Source organism: Prunus persica, chromosome G2 (assembly GCF_000346465.2).
Source record: "Prunus persica cultivar Lovell chromosome G2, Prunus_persica_NCBIv2, whole genome shotgun sequence".
NCBI lineage: Eukaryota > Viridiplantae > Streptophyta > Magnoliopsida > Rosales > Rosaceae > Prunus > Prunus persica.
In genome coordinates this window covers 22,522,650-22,539,466 of record NC_034010.1, presented here as the reverse complement: position 1 = coordinate 22,539,466, position 16,817 = coordinate 22,522,650, and the positions used below count along the sequence as shown (strand labels likewise).

Genomic DNA, 16,817 nt, shown 5'->3' with positions numbered 1-16,817 from the left:
TTTGGAGCAAATGCTCTCCACATAACTGGTCATGGTCGAGTCCTAGTATCCGAGTAGTGTGTGAGTCTAGTGTGCAATCGCCCTTCTCAATAAGAAATGTCATTAAAAAAAAACAAAAAAACAAAACTATTTGAAGTAAGAATTGAATTGTGTTGATAGCACATAATGCATCCAGTTGAAACTTGGTAAGTAGAAAGAAAGCCAAAAAACATGTGGTTTATAGAAGAACATCTTAACAGCTAGGGGAACTTTTTTCAAATAAAGTTCTCAATATGGACAGTTTTTTTCTCGGAGTGGAGCATTGAAGACTGAAAATTAGAGGAAATAAAATCACAACTTGGTTGACTTGAAGGAGTCGCACTCAAACTAATTACTCAGTATCGGAAAAAAAAAAATTTATCAAACATTTCATCTGGCCTTTCCCAATTTGGAGGGCTGAGAGAGACGTAAACAATGTCTTCCTCTAGGACCTTGACTCTTTTAAGTCAATGGCCCCAATCATGCACAAAATTCTAAAATTGGTTTTAGTTTTTCATTTTCATTTTGTGTGCTAGAATATAGAGGAAAAAGAGTGAGAATGAGAGTGAAAATGAGATTGAGAGCTAAGATTAGAGGGAAGGATGGGATGAATGAATAACGAAAGTGAAAATAAAAACGAAAATCTATTTGAAATTGTTTTCACTTTTGTTATTCCTCCCCTCTCATCGTCTCTCAATTTCATCCTCACTTCTATTTTCCTCTGGACTTTAGTACAAAAAATGAAAACTAAAAAGTAAAATTGAAATCATTATCAAACTGTCGGAAGAAAGGCTTGATCATTGTAAGGAAGTTTTAGCTGTATTGCTTGAACCAGGTAGTCTTGGAACATTCTTCAGAAAAATCTATCATGTTCAAGCAAATGAAGCAGATTGGAAACGCATTGGAAACGCCCTCCTTTCACGCAGACGCTAGAGGGAAGGAACAAATTTTTTGCAATTTCATGGTCGTAGCAGCCCCTGGTTCTGCTGTCCAGTACAGTAGTTCTGGCATTAGGGTTAATATATTCTCATACAACAAATCATCGTCGGGACGTAAGGTTTCAATGTCAACAAACTTCTACTTTCACATATAGACAGCAAATTGAACATTAACAGCTGATATTTCATAGTTGCTAAGATAAGTATCCATTAAACCACCTAAAACATTGTCATCATTTGCGAGGTGTACATGTAGATCTATTCTTCAATGTCTATTACAAAAGTTCGGACCACACTTCTTTTATACATAACAAGAAATACACGGAATACAAGCCGAAGTACTACATGCCCTCGCTACAAAGCACATTAGCCCATAGCGTACTTCTGGGTCCAGCTCCTAGCGGTTGTCTCATACTTTGCCCGGTCTGTCTTGTACATATGAGCAATTTCTGGCACCAGGGGATCATCTGGGTTTGGGTCCGTCAACAGGGAACAAATGGATAGCAACACCTGAAATAGGAAACAAGAACCTTTCCCACCCTCTTAAAAACCAGCAGATATAAAAGAGTGAATAGGGTACAAAGCAACCATGCATTAACAAATGAGCCATTCCCAGTCAGTGCCCTCACTCTCAAAATGTTTTGCTACAACAATGGAGAGCAGATCCAGTGGCATATGCTCCTGAATGGAAATCCAGATGAGGGGTACATGGTGAAGATCAATTTATAAATAATTTGTACCCATCTAATTTTCCTAGTAAGCCTACTTCCCAAAAAGATGCTGGACAAAGTATTTAACCAGACACACCACAATCTGGACTTCAGCATGGAAAATATGGGATCTGTGGGGTTCTTCATGGTAATCACCACGCTGGATCCATGTGGACTAGGGAAATTGAAAACCTATATCATATTAAATCATAACAAGGTCATTAAGAGATCAGAACCTTAGATATGGTTAGAGCAGGGCTCCACTGCTCTTTCAAAATGTCAAGGCAGATACTTCCATTGCTGTTGATATTTGGATGAAAGACCTTAGTCCTAAACGCAACCTGCAAAAACAATTTGGTGACAGATATATAACAACTTAAATTTCGTTTAGTGGTTTCTAGAATTTTTGAGCAAAAGCATTGGAGACAATAACACATGATACACAATTAAAATTTCATCCCAAGGGATCAATTTGATCCAAGATCCAATGTGCCTGTAGGGATCAAGAGTATTTTCTCAGGCCATGACCAGCAGAGCCCAAAGTCATACACAGAATCGGCCTCGCCAATACAATGGGCAGTCGCTAGGACTAGGCCAAGGTTTCCTGACTCGGTCCAAGACCCAAGCCAACATGCCTGACTTGAGGGCCTAAGGCTTGGCCCTATATGTTTATAACAATAAGAATGTTCAAACACATACTCATACTGTTTAGTAGTTTATAATACAAATGTCTTATAAGCCCTTGCGTGAAGATCTAAGAGTTTATAGGACAAACACTTCATCATCACCACCTACCAAAGCAAACAATTTTGTCTTCCCTATCAAAGAGCAACAACTTTGCCACATGCTAAAAACAAATAGACAGAAAATTAAAAAGTTGTGGATGATTAAGATTATTCCACCCAACCATTTAAGGCACAATAAAGAATTCACAAATACTACAGTATTGCAATACCACAACATGATCTAGTGGTTGTGCTCAGAGGTCACTATGCCTATGTCCTGGACCTATTGTCATCCATCTAAACGTTTTCTATACACCAGATACGGTTTCAAAAAGTTATTCAGCCTAACTTATTATTGCTCTTAACATCACTAATTTGATAAAATGTGGTTCCCTTTTCTGTTCTAGTTTCATAGACAGTGAGTTGTAGATTTGGGATTCAATTCAACATTGGTCAAACTGATAAAATTTTAAATAAAATACAAAACCAGTATTTTTTCAAAAAGTCTGACAAAAATTTCCGATGTTTCCCAAAACAATTGGCAGAATGACATAATTTTTCCTCTTCCTTTGGAAGAAGCAAATTTTCTCTGATCTTGTTGATGTTTAAGACCAAACCAGTAGTTTTCTCGAAGAGTTCAACAGAAATACATAATTTTTCCTGCTATTGTTGATGTTTAAGACCTCACACATCATTCATTGGATCTCTGGACAATGCATAAATACTAAAAGTCAAACCCCCCGAAAAAAAAAAAACCAAAACGAAAGGGTCAGGGAAAAGGAGGGGTGGAGAGAGAGAGAGCGCGCAAAAGTTACCAAAAACACAATTGGTTGGCATGAAACTAAATTAGAAACTTGTTGTATAAAGCAAAATAAAATTGATGTCATACCTTAGGTGGTTTGAATGGATAATCAGGAGGGAAGTGAATGGTAACTAGAAAGACACCCCCTGCATAAGGACTATCTGGGGGGCCCATTATCGTTGCTTGCCAATGAAACATGTCCTCAGCGACAGGCCCTGTCATCAAAGACAAGTAGTGTACCTCAAAATCGTCTCATAGCAAACAATTACTAATATATTATTATAAATAAATTTATTACACAACGTTCAAATGCATGCCTTATTCAGCAACTAGAAATAATCAAAACGGCTCTGTTTATCTATAAATTATTCTTACTTCCAAAGTTCAGTAAATTCAGAAAGAAAGAAAAAAATCTTTCTACAAAATTGTTTATCTTTGTGTCTTAGTTAGGACACAACTCAATGTCAGGTCAATGATTATCAACCAAGACAAATTCACCATAGGCTGCAATTTCCTTCATATAATAAATAGTATGCACTCTAATCCTTGACACAATTATCTGCATGGCTCAAGTCAAATTTCAATTAGCACATTACAACACCAAAACTTCACAATTTTACAACAATTTTTCCACAAATTACATTTGAAGCAAAACAAACCCAAAATCCCTCCTGAACCAGTGATGAAGAAAAGATACTATATTTCATTGCCTTAATAACACAAACACTGTAAACATGTAATCAAAACGATAATTTCCACCCAACCCAAAATTCTTTTTGAAAGAAAATAGCTTCAGCTGCAACAAGCACAAACAAAACCAAGCAAGCGAACGGGCAAACATAATACATAGCAAAATCTAACATTTTACAACGACCCATATCTGCAAAAGAATGAAAATTCACAGATCGAGCTTCGAGAGAAGCTTAGGACCATGAAAAATGAAAGTAAACGCTAAAACCCAACGAAAAGATAAAAATAAAAACATGGGTTGAAGAAGAAGGAGATTGTACCTGCGCTGCAAGAGGTCGGGGGGTCCTTCTGGAGATCTTTGAGCTCCTTCAAGATCCGTTTTGAAGCCATGGATGAACCTCTTAGATCGTAACGGATCTAAAGGAAGGAAAAGAGCTTAAAGGGAAAAAGAAAAGAGAACGAACTGGACGAAGTGTACAATAATAAGATGGAAGAGCAAGAGACAGAGATATATGAATAAAATATTGTATTGTCAGTATGTGCGTGAGAGAGAGAGAGAGAGAGAGAGAGAGAGAGAGAGAGAGAGAGATTCCAAGAGGTTCTGCCTTTATGTGAATATGATTCTATGGAATTGAGATTAATTTATGGCCGTTTATTTGATGACTACTGTTTGATTATGAATTTCAACGGTGGTGGTTGGATTTGGAAAGTGCTTTAATCATATTTACCTCAAATGGGTGGTTCTGTAGGACCCACTGGACCTACAAAACTCCGACTATTTATTTGACCACTTGGGCAACTCGGGCAGGTTCGAGGATCAAACCCTAACCCAACCTTTACAACTTGGGCTCTAATCTGGGTTCAGGTTAACTGGAGTTAGGCTTGGATTGGAGTAATCCTGCAACACTTCGATATTTCTTGCCTAGAGTATAACTTGATTTCTTTTTAATAAAAACGGTAGTTTAAAATTACTATAACGGTATGTTTACTAATCTGTAATCAAATTAAGAGGAACTATTTTGAGGATGAATTAAATTAAGAAGGAATTGGATTGAGAAAAATTAGATTTCGAATTCCTATTGAAGTTGTTTACTAAATTATATAGATTGACAAGAGTTAGGTCATCTCCAACAGTGGAGGGCTAAATATAGCCCATCATTTATAATTTTCTAAGGAATAATGTTGGGCAATATTTTTATCGTCTCCAACAGTGCATGGCTAAATCATAGCCCCTCAATATTTTATTAGTTTTTAGCATATTCTTTAAATATATTGGATAATTTAATTAAAGTACAATTTTAGACCATATTTAAATTTATTTTAGAAGAAAAAAATTATTTTTGGACAGGATTTTTGACATCCACTTATAGGATTTTAGAAAAGACAAATATTTTCGATAAGGTACAATTAATTTAAAAACAACAACAGCCCGCCCAAGAAACTAAAACTTTAATTTAAAAACAACAACAATACATTAATTTAAAAACAAGAAATAATAAAATAAGATATAGCCCATTCAAGAACTAGGCCACATTTGGCCCTTTTGTTTAGTTGATTGGGTTTGGCCCTGTGACATGGCACATTTAGCCCAATTGCTGAAGATGGGTATTTTTGTGTGAAATGGCTAAATTTGAGAATTTAGCCTGTTATTGGAGATGACCGTAGATTTTGAATTTCTATTGAAGCGGTTCACTAAAATCATATGGAAATTGGACAAAGTATGCTACAGGGCTGGTGAACAACTGTCTGCCTTTGCCCGCGCCTAGGCCAACCCATATGGTTCTACTACCCCTATTGCAACGGTATATAACTGGACCAAGCCGCAGCTGGGTTGTGTGAAGATTAATGTCGACGGTTCCTAGGTAGCAAGTACAGCTGAAGGCGGTGTGGGGCTTGTGGTAAGGGACTCTATTAGTGCATTTGTTGAGGGAAAAGCCCTACACGTCGACACATCTACTATGCAGTACAAGTTGAGGCGATTGCTACCCGTGAAGGTGCAATATTGGCGTTGGAAAGGGGTTTTACTAATTATATCATCGAGAGCGATTCTCTCCAGATCGTCAGTGCTTTGAGGACTACCACTACAGATCGATCTGTTATCGATCTTATAGTGGAAGACACCAAAAGCTTATTGTCTTCGATCATTGGAGATGTTATTACCCACATCTGTCATACTACAAATAGGGTGGTTGATAGAATGGCATGCTTTGCTCGGAATATAGGCACAGTTGCCACTTGGTTCGAGGAACCACCAGACTTCATCATTGATCTCTTATTTGATTATTGTAACTAGAAATTTTTTCGGGCATGTTCAGAGGGGGATGGGGTGGCACTCTACTTGAGGTAAGGCTCCTGCTCCTACTTTGCAGTCAAGCGGGTACGGCTACTTTGTTAGCCCGACGTCCAAATCCATTAGTGTAGAGACACTCGCCTAATTCCTGACGACATAACCCGGCTTTTGTACTTGTACTTTCCATATTGAATAAATACCATCACTTTTCATTTATAAAAAAAAATTAGAATACCACTTCCCACCTAAGAATTGAATTCTTCCAAAATTAGGAATATTTTGTGGGACCCCACTTACTTTATAATTACTTGATATGAAGTAAACACATGAATCCTCTATAATTGAAATTCAATTTCTAATTATAATTCAAATTCTTGATTAATAAACACGTCATAAATTTATGTAAGATGAAAACTCAAATCTAAATAAAAGGGACGGCTCAATGCCATGATGAATGGGCCTAATCTTACAATCAGTATTTTCAATCCTAAATTAATGCAAACTTAAAATATAATTCCACAATTCAGCTTCCACTCCAAAATTAAAACAAATAGCACCAATTCCAATTCTATAATTTTAACCATGCAAAATTGCAACTAAATTACAAATTGACTCTTATAAAACAACATGAGCTCTAAAGTTCCAAGCAGACACCAGCATTCAGCATCCAAATGAATGGCTGGCAGGTTACAACATAAAACTCAAGCACACTACCAGCAAGGAGATACACATACTATGAATTGTTCGATTAACAATGCTTCTTCTACTTTTCATACCCATTTGATTTATTTCCTCTGTCATCCTTCCATATTTTTGAACTCTACAAGTTTAATAAGTTCTTGCCTCATTTATGCACAACTCTTTATGAATTATGTTTAATTACCTTGCTCAATAACTATTTTACATTAAAGAGAAACAGATATACCATCACTGTCTTATGGTCTTTGCTTCATTTCCCTTACGACGCAGGCACTCTTTGCACCATCCATAAGTTTGTCTCCCAATTTTACCACATCAATAAAAAGATGCTACACCTTATTTTACAACAGGAACGAAAAGAGTTGTTACACCTTATATGTTTACTTTTTTATTTATCATTTTTTTTTCCTACAAGAAATGCAGATGGCAAGAACCCAAGGACTCCAACTTCCAATCCATCAACAACCATAAGAAAGAAGCTTTATAATATGAAGGAAACAAAAAAAAAAGAAGAAGAATAATGAAACTGATAAATAATTAAATTAAACAAATAAATAAATAAAACTCAATTCCCAGGCCCCTTCTTAACTGATATTCCAATTGCATCAGAATGATCCAAAGCTTAAACAGGGACAAATGTTAGCCTGTTTTTAAGATGATATTTGCTCCCTCCAATTTTTTTTTTTTTTTGTAAAGGCTCATTATAAATATTGAAGATAGATTAGGGAGATAATCCATTCTTTACTCTTTGGGTAACAAATGTGTGGGCTTGAAAAATTGCAGCATCCTCCAGCTGACCAACTCTCTCTTCTACCATCAGCCTTGACACATATCAACGAATGTTGATCCTGCAATCAAATCAGCAAACCCAGAAATTAATTAAGATCATTAGTGTATTCAACACTCAATTTGACGCATCAACTTGAATAGTACACGCTGCTAAATATACGGACACATGCGAAGAGAATCATACGAGGAAATCTACACAAAAGGGTTTGATCATGAACCTAAGTTGCCTTTAAAAAAAAAGATTTAATACAACTTACTATAGTTTACTTCGACTCATCTTGTTTTTTTTTTTTTTAAAAAAAAAAATTATGTTACAACTGTCGTCTTGTCTATATGAATTACGTCAATAACCATTTGATCTTGTGACACCCGATCTCTTGTAATTTATATTTTGCTAATCTTGTTCTGATTGCCATTCAGATACCATTGACTTGAACCCATTATTTTCAAGTAATTTGTGAAGGTAATAATTCCTATTAAGAAAAAGTGAACCCGTCAACCCTAACAGTTAAAGAAATGTTATTATTAACTACGAAAATCTAAAACATGAAGGCACATGCAAAAATCAAAATCAAAAATCAAAAATTAAAACAAAATTGCATACCATTTGAAGGCATTGATGGTGCACTTGGGCATGTCTCCAGCATCCACATTCTTCAACCTCACACCACCACACAACACATTGATCTGCATCGTCCCCACCCTCCACCCTTGGATCACATACCCAACCCTCGTCTTCCCCTCCAGCGCCACCTTTATCTCCTTGCTCTTGAACTGCCCCAGCAGCTTCTTCCCCACCGGCTGCTCCACTACCTTGTTCCTCACCCCGCTCTCCACCTTCACGTACGTCGTGTTCCGGTGCCGCTGCGTAAACCCCTTCACCTCCTTCGTACCTATCCCCAATCCGCCGTCGTTCTCGTCCCCGATGCTCAGCGACATCTCGAACCCTTCGCTGTAGTAAATGTCCAATTTGGGATTTGGGTTCTTCACTTCCACGCTCGTCACCGCCTGGACGTCGAGGTGGGTCCCGTCGGACTTCGAAACGGCGTCGAATTTGGGGATCTGGAACGATATCAAGTAGAAGGCCGGGAGGCGCGGGTCGAAGAGGAGGTAGAAGATCCCGCCGGCGAGGGCGACGAGGATGACGACGATGAGGAGGAAGGCGCAGAAGACGCAGCAGCATATTTTGCAGCAGCTGCCCCCTCGTTTTTTCTGCTTTTGGCGGAGAGTAGGCGGGTAGACGGGTTTTCGCGGCGGCGGCGGACCTGGTACGGGTTGGGCCGGGTAGTTTGGGGTCCTGTAACCCGGTGGTTTCTGGAGCACCGGTTTAACCGGGGATTGTTGGGCCATTTATTTCTCTGTTCTTAAATGTGGTTCCTCTGTTTCGGATAATTTTGCAGAGGAAAAAAAAACAGAGAACCTCAAAATGCGATTGAGATTGAATGAATTTGCAGACAAATTGCGACTAATTTATGAATGTGAATTGATTTTCAAAGGAATTCGATTAGTGGGTATTGAAATTAATCTCAAGGACAGGGACAAAGGGGGAAAAAAACCTTACAAATGGACATGAACAAGAAGAGAGTGGCAGCACATTTTTTTTAAAACAAAGGAATTTGAAATTTCAGAATTCCTGATGAATGTGGTGCAAAGAGGAAAATATCAAATGGGTTGTGAAATCTGTGGGGAAGATGATGAATGGAGAAAAAAGGAAGCGAAGGGTTTTTTCGTTTTTTTGTTGTTCTTGTTTCTCGGAAAATGGGATCAGGAAGACAAGGTCGTTCAATTTACGAGAAGGAGATAAAAGAGATAGGGATAGAGAGACAGGGACGGGTAAGCAGTAAGGTTGGGCCAGTGGGTCATTCAGTCGGGTCGGGGCTCCTGCAATTTAAACGCGATATTCACGCGCGCCGTTTAGATTCTGACCTGGCCCTATGAATTTTGGACATTTGGTGGTGATTTTTTGATGAAATGGTTTTTTTTCGTGAAATCGTTGGGTTGCTTCGTTGGTTGAATGTTATGCTTGAATGGCCAAAAACCGGGGAAGGCTGGTGTACGATAGAATTTAAAAACAGTTTTTTTTTTTTTTTTTTTTTTTTTCATTTCAAAGGGTAAGAATGAAAGCAAAAAAAAATCTAACCATCAAGAACAACAAAAGGTGAGGCTTGAAGTTGAAAATGAGAGGCTCCGGCAGAAAATTTAGTCCGCCACCCACCCACCACCACAGATGCAAATTTAAAACTCAATTTGAATGCTTGCCAGTCTTCCTATGTATTAGTTGAGAACTATATATCAATTACTGTATGTGATAACAATCAAATGTTTAGCCCATAAAATGTGTTGATAAATTTAATACGCAGGTTGTCACGTATTAAAATTATAATTTTTCGATCATAGAAGTTTATATATATATAGATATTTAGGGTTTGCATGCAAACATCAACCTATGATTTCGGCTGAAGCAAGCTACTATAGTACGTAATGCAATCATAATAGGCATCTCGACCACATAACATAATATTTTGAAGTGATGGTTGAAGAGGCAAATTATAGAGTGGCAATTATTTATGTGTTACTATTCGGGTTTCTTTTTCTTCCCAAAGGTATAGCTCATTTGCGTGCTCATATGAACTTATTTGACTACTTGATAAGTAATATCAACAACAATGGTGACAGATTTCCAATTCATTAATTACCAAAATAAATAGTCCAATTAATTCCAATTTTAATTGGACAAAAACTGAGTCTTGTTCAAGATTTTTACGCCATAACATGTTTTCTGATTTGCTATTTACATTATTATTTTTGTGATCCTTATTGACGGAGCCACATACGAGGGTCTTGGCTCCCCCAATTTACATGTGGTTCCTTGTAAGTTTAAATATATTTATAATATTTAGTGGAAAAATTTGCAAAATATTTATATGGTGGATCCAATTAAGTTATTAAGGCTCTGTTTGGTATTCTACTAAAAAAAATAAACTAAAAAATTATGATTCTTTTTTAAAACATGAGTTTTCAAATAGTGATCTAAAAACTTGTTTGGTATTGAACTCCAAACTATTTTTAAGATCTAAACAAAATTGAAATTAAAATAAAAAAAATCAAAAACTCTAATCCCCAAATTGAAATTAACAAAAGAAAAGAAAAAGATGTGAGACATAAACTCTATCAATTTTAGTGGAGAGAGAGAGAGAGAGAGAGCTATAAAATTTCAATTTTTTAGTTTCTAGTTTAGATTTTTAAAAATGAGCTTACTAAAAATCTGTTTTTGAATTTATAAAATTAGATTCAATTGATTTTTCAATCATTAAATTGAGAAGGGAAAGTAAAGCATCTAACGAGGAGAAAGGGCCATCGTGCAATATTGGTTTTGGGTTTAAGACAGTCACGATATTTACAGGCGGGAAAGGACAAGGAGAGCAAACAATGAGAGACTGTTCTAAATAAACTCATTTCTTAGTCTTACTAATTATTTAAATATATTATTGAACAAAACTTATCTCAACAATCAGAGTGGCGCAGCGGAAGCGTGGTGGGCCCATAACCCACAGGTCCCAGGATCGAAACCTGGCTCTGATATGAGCGGCTTCCGATTTAAACCTTTTTTTGTGGGCCCAATTTTTGCAATATTTTTCCTTTATGCTAATTATATTTCCTTTTTCAACATTACCTTCTTTCACATCACAACTACACCCAATTCATCAGTGTCTAATACCTTTTTTTTTTCTTTTTTTTTTACTATCATGATTAGGAAACTATCTAATTTTAATTTCCCTTTAAGCATTATCATTAAGATAAGCCCATAGAATTGGTATTTGGTACTGGCTTTGCTACTTGGTAGGCAGCTCGTGTGAGGCATAGATTTGAATGCTTGCCAGTCTTCTTCTATATTAGTACATCAATCAACTGTACATGTATGTAGTAACAACCAAATGTTTAACCCATAAAATTAAGATTAAAAACAACAACAATGAGATGAGAAACTTGTTAAAAAGAAGCAGAAGAGCATAGGAAATTAATCTAAGCTCCTCCCTGTACATGTACGTACATACCCAAAGGAGAATCTGGAGGAATCTCTCGCAATCATGCTGCCGCATATGGAATTCATGAATTTTTCCTACTCTAGTTTGATCAACGTTAGGCAGAACTGCTCCTTGTATTGCCCAAGCTTCGCCTGCATATTTTCTCCACAGTGTCCTCAGCATTATAAGGTCCTAAATGAGAGATATTATAATACAAAGAAAAAGGATGTTAATGAAAGTGACCGTGAAACCAACCAAACCATTAAGGGAGCCTTACATTATTTTTCAGGCACACTCGAGAAGAAGGACAGATAGAAAAAGTAGGGAGGGAGGGAGGGAAACATTATATTTCAGCAATATCATTGACTGGACAGATTTAACAGAGAAAGATTTATGTGATTGCTCCAACTAAGTTATTAACATTTTTGACCAATTGCTTTTTCAAGAATTAAATTGAGAAGGGAAAGTAAAGCATCTAACGAGGAGAAGGGGCCATCGTGCAACATTGGTTCTGGGTTTAGGACAGTCACGATATTTACAGTCGGGAAAGGAGAGCAAACAAGACACAGAGTCTTACTAATTATTTAAATATAATATTGAACACAGTTTATCTCAACAATCAGAGTGGCGCAGCGGAAGCGTGGTGGGCCCATAACCCACAGGTCCCAGGATCGAAACCTGGCTCTGATATGAGTAGCTTCCGATTTAACTTTTTTTCACTTCACCCAAATTCATCAGTGTCTAATACCCTCTTTTTTTCTTTTTAATATTATGATTAGGCAACTATCAAATTTTAATTTCCTTTCAACCATTATTTTTCAAACAAAAACCATGGATGAAATTACAAGGTTTTTAACTACCCCCACCCTTTTACAGAGAAATTAAAAGATAGAATGAGAAGAGGGTCTCAGTGTTGCATTTCAAGATTTTTTATAAGCTACAACAGGACCCTTCTACAATCTCAGCTAGCAGCCTAGTCCAACAAAAACTAAAGCACTTTACCCTAATAACCCTGTACTGCTCTTCAAAAACCTCCCTTCTAAAGATCAAGGTGCTCACTACAGAAACTCGAAGGCACAACTGATAGCTGCAACCGCCCTGTCCATTCCTCGCCTGGCTTCAAGGTGATAGGTTTCTCGATCGCTGCCCCGTCCACGCAAAGCATCTGTTTGTACTCCTCATCGCCAAAATCAACCATAGATTTCGATTTTTTCTCCCATGGATTCCAAACAGCTGTACATGGGGAAACAAAATTGTAAACAGAAAGTCAAAAATAATATCACCATCATATATATCTTGGGAGGGTAATGTAAAAGATTTACACAGCAAGTCAAGTCATCTTTATGTTCGAGCTTGTCAATAGAAGACTTGGATAGTTGAATATAAAATCTCAACTATCCAATTCTTTCAAAGTTACTGGTTGGCAAAATAACATTGAATAGCTAACTTTCCATAAATACAATAAGTAGATAAAAATGTAAAAAAGTTAAATATACGCCAGCTTACAAACATCTGGTAGTCCTTCCTTTCTGATTACATATGTCCGCTTTTTCTCATGATCAAGGACTGCAATTACATTTGGCGAACTTAGATACAGACGACTGACCTGCCGCGAGAAAGTTTTTGTATCTATAAGCCAAGGCCTTCATATTGCATCAACAATACTTGCAAGAAAGCAAAATAAGCTAATCTTTATTTCAAGCAGATCATAGAGTGGAGACTTGATGAGTTTGTAAGAAAAATATTATGAACATAATGCTGTTCTTCCATGCTATTTTTAGTTGACATCACAGTGCGCAGAAAGGAAATAATGACTGGTTTGTCAACTACTAATGTTTCAGAGTAACCTTTAGATTTGATTAAAACCTTTTAGAAATAACTGTACCATGAGTAAGACAATGAATTAAGTGTACAAATGGATAACCTTTTCACAGAATACGTGAAAAGAAATCACCATTTTGTTATAGTTGGCGAACATTTGTCATTCCTTTACATTTCCTGCCCAACAAAATCATGGGCTGCTGTGCTGGACATCTTGTTCACTAACGTGTGATTTTCCAACTCTAGGGTTTCCTGCATTATATGCAAAAGCAATTTCATTTCATATATATAAACTAGAAAAAATTTACCTCAGATTCAAAAGTTATGGCATCTCCTTGTTCTGTAAAACGTTTTCTTTCGCAAAGGTTGTCTAAGTAATCAAGTGTCTCCAGCCCTTCTATCCTCACCTCACTAAGGACAGAAGTCATTTTCACATAAATAAATCAAATTGCAAGAGTTTAATGGAACCATATGTGCAACAACCAAACAGCAGATGATTGTAAATTCAATTATAAAGTGCTACATACCTTATATCAGAAACCAAAAAATAAGTGTGGTAGGCGAACGAGAAACTGAATGGCTTGCCATTGACATTCCTAACTCGTGATGTCAGGGTCAGATCTCCACTTGTTGCAAGAGACACCCTAAGGCGAAACTCAAAGCTGGAAAGGGAACAAAGAATTGAGAAGACAATTTTATGGGTTCTAACTAAATTCTTTTAATAATTAACATTCTGTTATGACTTGAAGTCATTTATTTATTATTAATAAATCCTTCCAATAATTAACATATTGTTACGCAGATACAAACTTCAATCAAGAGGGAGGAAAAAAATAGTTACTAGTTTTATTTAAGAAGGCAGCATCAAAGCTCATACCTATGAGGCCAGCACTTCAGGTCATCTTCAGATGGTTTAAGCAGTAGATCAATGAAGGATTTTCCATGGGAATCATTTGGGGGATGCAGCTGAGGATTATCATCAATCGCCCAGACCTTGTTCCTCGCAAAACCATGCTGTTCAAGTGATCCACAGTTCCCAAACTTCAAACGCATCAAGGTAAAAAACATCAGATGGAGTTTTTCATTTTTTGAAGAAAGTATCATTGTATAGAAGAATAATTGATAATACCTGCGGAAAACAAATGGGAATTCCTCCTCGCATTGCTTTTGGAGGCTTGAAGATTGCCTACGGTTGATGAACCACATGTTAAAAGAATCTTTTGTGTACATCTCTAGTGGGTAAGACATGTTTTCAACTCTTATTGTCACAATTCATTGTATCAAATGTCAGCCCCTATATCTCTTGCTTAAAACAGAAATTGAAATTGAAAATTTGCTCCAACAGGAAACTGATTACAACCACATTCATCAACTATCAACTAGCACTGGTAGGATAATCCCAAAACTGAGTACTCAGTCAACCCAGTTTTACTTCATGTCCAGTCTAAGTTGTGCATAAAACATTAGTTCTTGACCAGTCAACCAAGTCATATGAATTGAGAACTCTAGTTTGACCTGGAAAATCTACAACCCCTGAAATCTGGTAGTTTACATATTTTGTGATTACTCATCTGAATAATTAGAAAGACAAAATATTTGTTCAATCACAGAATTATAAAAATAACAACAAAAAGAGAGGATGGAAAATATATACAGTTGGAATTGAAAAATTATACCTTACTACTAGTGAATAGGAGTTCTTCCCCGTGCTTATTCCTCCAGGATGTGACCTGTCCTCCATGTAAGCTAACCTATATTATCAGAAGAAAAATCCTTAATCCCAAGCACACTAAACACCCCACTAATACAGAAACCAAAATGGTATTTGACCACAATTTCTCTCCCATTACAAATTAAAATTTTAAGGATGATTCTAAATTGAATGCTTCGAAAACAATCAACTTACCCGGGCTGAAGCCCCTTGTTGGTTCTGAAGCAGGACTTGTTCCACCCCATTCCAATCCTTTGTAATCTCAATTGCTGCCCTATAATCCCAATCTGCTGCTGAATGCCCCATTTTGTAAAAACAGACAGAATTCTACCTCTCTAACTCTGCTATCTTAATTAGACACCTTGTGCCTTCCAAGCTCTAACCAAACCTCTCTAAAACAAAGGACACTGGCAGTGATGGATTAAAAGGAGCAAGAGTCCCACTGATATTGTTAAAGATCTAAACTTAACCAAACACCTAAACCTGTAATAAAGCAGTGATCTTTTCAATTAAAAGAGAAAACCCAACTACCATTACTTCTCAGATCCAGAAAACTCGACTTCTAGATAACCCCAAAATGCTAATGCCTGTAAAATGTCATTGAAAAAGTAAAGTCCAAATCCAGAAACCAAAGAAGTGAAATTTGGCAGCTGCACAGGAAACCTCCAATACCTACCTAAATTTCATAAAAGAAAGTCTCCAGATATTTGCAATATATCATCAGATGAAGACAATCAATTTAATCCAGGATAAAGGGCTAAAATCCAAATATGTATTTCTCAACTGTAACATACCTTTTTTTCTTTCAAAAACCCATCAAAGGAAAAGAGAACAAAAAGAACTCATTTCTATCAAGAAAGAACTGTATCTGTAATTACTCTAAGCTACCCGATAAGTCTAACTTATAATAAAACCCACCAAGAATGACATCAAAAACTAGAATAAGCAAGTCCCTAAAAGTCAGAAACTTTCAGGCAGAAGCCTCTTTAAGTACGTCACATGAACCAAAGGACTCAAAACTTTCAATCTACACAATGCCCACTCAAGTCAAGACCTTGAATTTGAAAGAGCACCAAAACTGAGATCATGTTCAAGTGTTAAGGCAACCCCTTTACCTAGGTAGGAAGCATTCAGTGTATGTATGGGACTTGCTATTAATAATCTAGAAGAAACTAATGCTTAAAGAAACCCAAAAGAAATGGGAAATAAAAAAGACAAATTATAAAAGAAACAAAGGTGTAGGTGGGGAGGGGGCAGGCTCGTGGAAGCATGGGAAGAAGTGAATAAACTGGGAAGTATGTTTTGATGATAAGGAGGAAAAGAACAGTCTGTTCTTCTGTTGCTCACGCAGAGATCTAGGACGTGGAGATACGCGAAGTACATGAAGACAGTCCAAGCGGTCAAATTTTTAAAAAACAAGAATTTTGAGATTGAGACTCTGCCAGCAGTTTTTTTTTTTTTTTTTTTGTTAGTGCAGATTTTAAATGTGTTAATCTATGAATATGGGTGAGCCATTCATTTAGACTTCACCTACCAACCTCGGCATTCATTTTATTTTTTCACTTTGATTATTATTATTATTTGCTAATGTCAACTTTG

General features: G+C 36.7%; 3 protein-coding genes and 2 non-coding genes across 5 annotated transcripts; 2 read left to right on the top strand and 3 right to left on the bottom strand.

The window, feature by feature from the left end:
• Nucleotides 1,077–4,455, bottom strand: LOC18786708 (ubiquitin-conjugating enzyme E2-17 kDa). Its single transcript, XM_007218499.2, has 4 exons — nucleotides 4,204–4,455; nucleotides 3,281–3,408; nucleotides 1,903–2,007; nucleotides 1,077–1,466 (listed from the first exon to the last, which is right to left on the bottom strand). The coding sequence occupies exons 1-4, from the start codon at nucleotides 4,271–4,273 to the stop codon at nucleotides 1,323–1,325; spliced, it is 447 nt and encodes a 148-aa protein (XP_007218561.1). The 5' UTR covers nucleotides 4,274–4,455; the 3' UTR covers nucleotides 1,077–1,322.
• On the bottom strand, nucleotides 7,331–10,063 carry LOC18785935 (NDR1/HIN1-like protein 2). The gene is made up of 2 exons (XM_020556589.1): nucleotides 8,266–10,063; nucleotides 7,331–7,720 (listed from the first exon to the last, which is right to left on the bottom strand). The coding sequence occupies exons 1-2, from the start codon at nucleotides 9,009–9,011 to the stop codon at nucleotides 7,705–7,707; spliced, it is 762 nt and encodes a 253-aa protein (XP_020412178.1). The 5' UTR covers nucleotides 9,012–10,063; the 3' UTR covers nucleotides 7,331–7,704.
• Nucleotides 11,172–11,243, top strand: TRNAM-CAU. The gene has a single exon. It is a non-coding gene; the product is annotated as a tRNA-Met (tRNA).
• TRNAM-CAU lies at nucleotides 12,305–12,376 on the top strand. Its single transcript has one exon. It is a non-coding gene; the product is annotated as a tRNA-Met (tRNA).
• Nucleotides 12,462–16,783, bottom strand: LOC18784674 (putative glucose-6-phosphate 1-epimerase). The gene is made up of 8 exons (XM_007218650.2): nucleotides 15,414–16,783; nucleotides 15,184–15,258; nucleotides 14,637–14,693; nucleotides 14,385–14,548; nucleotides 14,035–14,169; nucleotides 13,816–13,918; nucleotides 13,193–13,292; nucleotides 12,462–12,919 (listed from the first exon to the last, which is right to left on the bottom strand). The coding sequence occupies exons 1-8, from the start codon at nucleotides 15,522–15,524 to the stop codon at nucleotides 12,726–12,728; spliced, it is 939 nt and encodes a 312-aa protein (XP_007218712.1). The 5' UTR covers nucleotides 15,525–16,783; the 3' UTR covers nucleotides 12,462–12,725.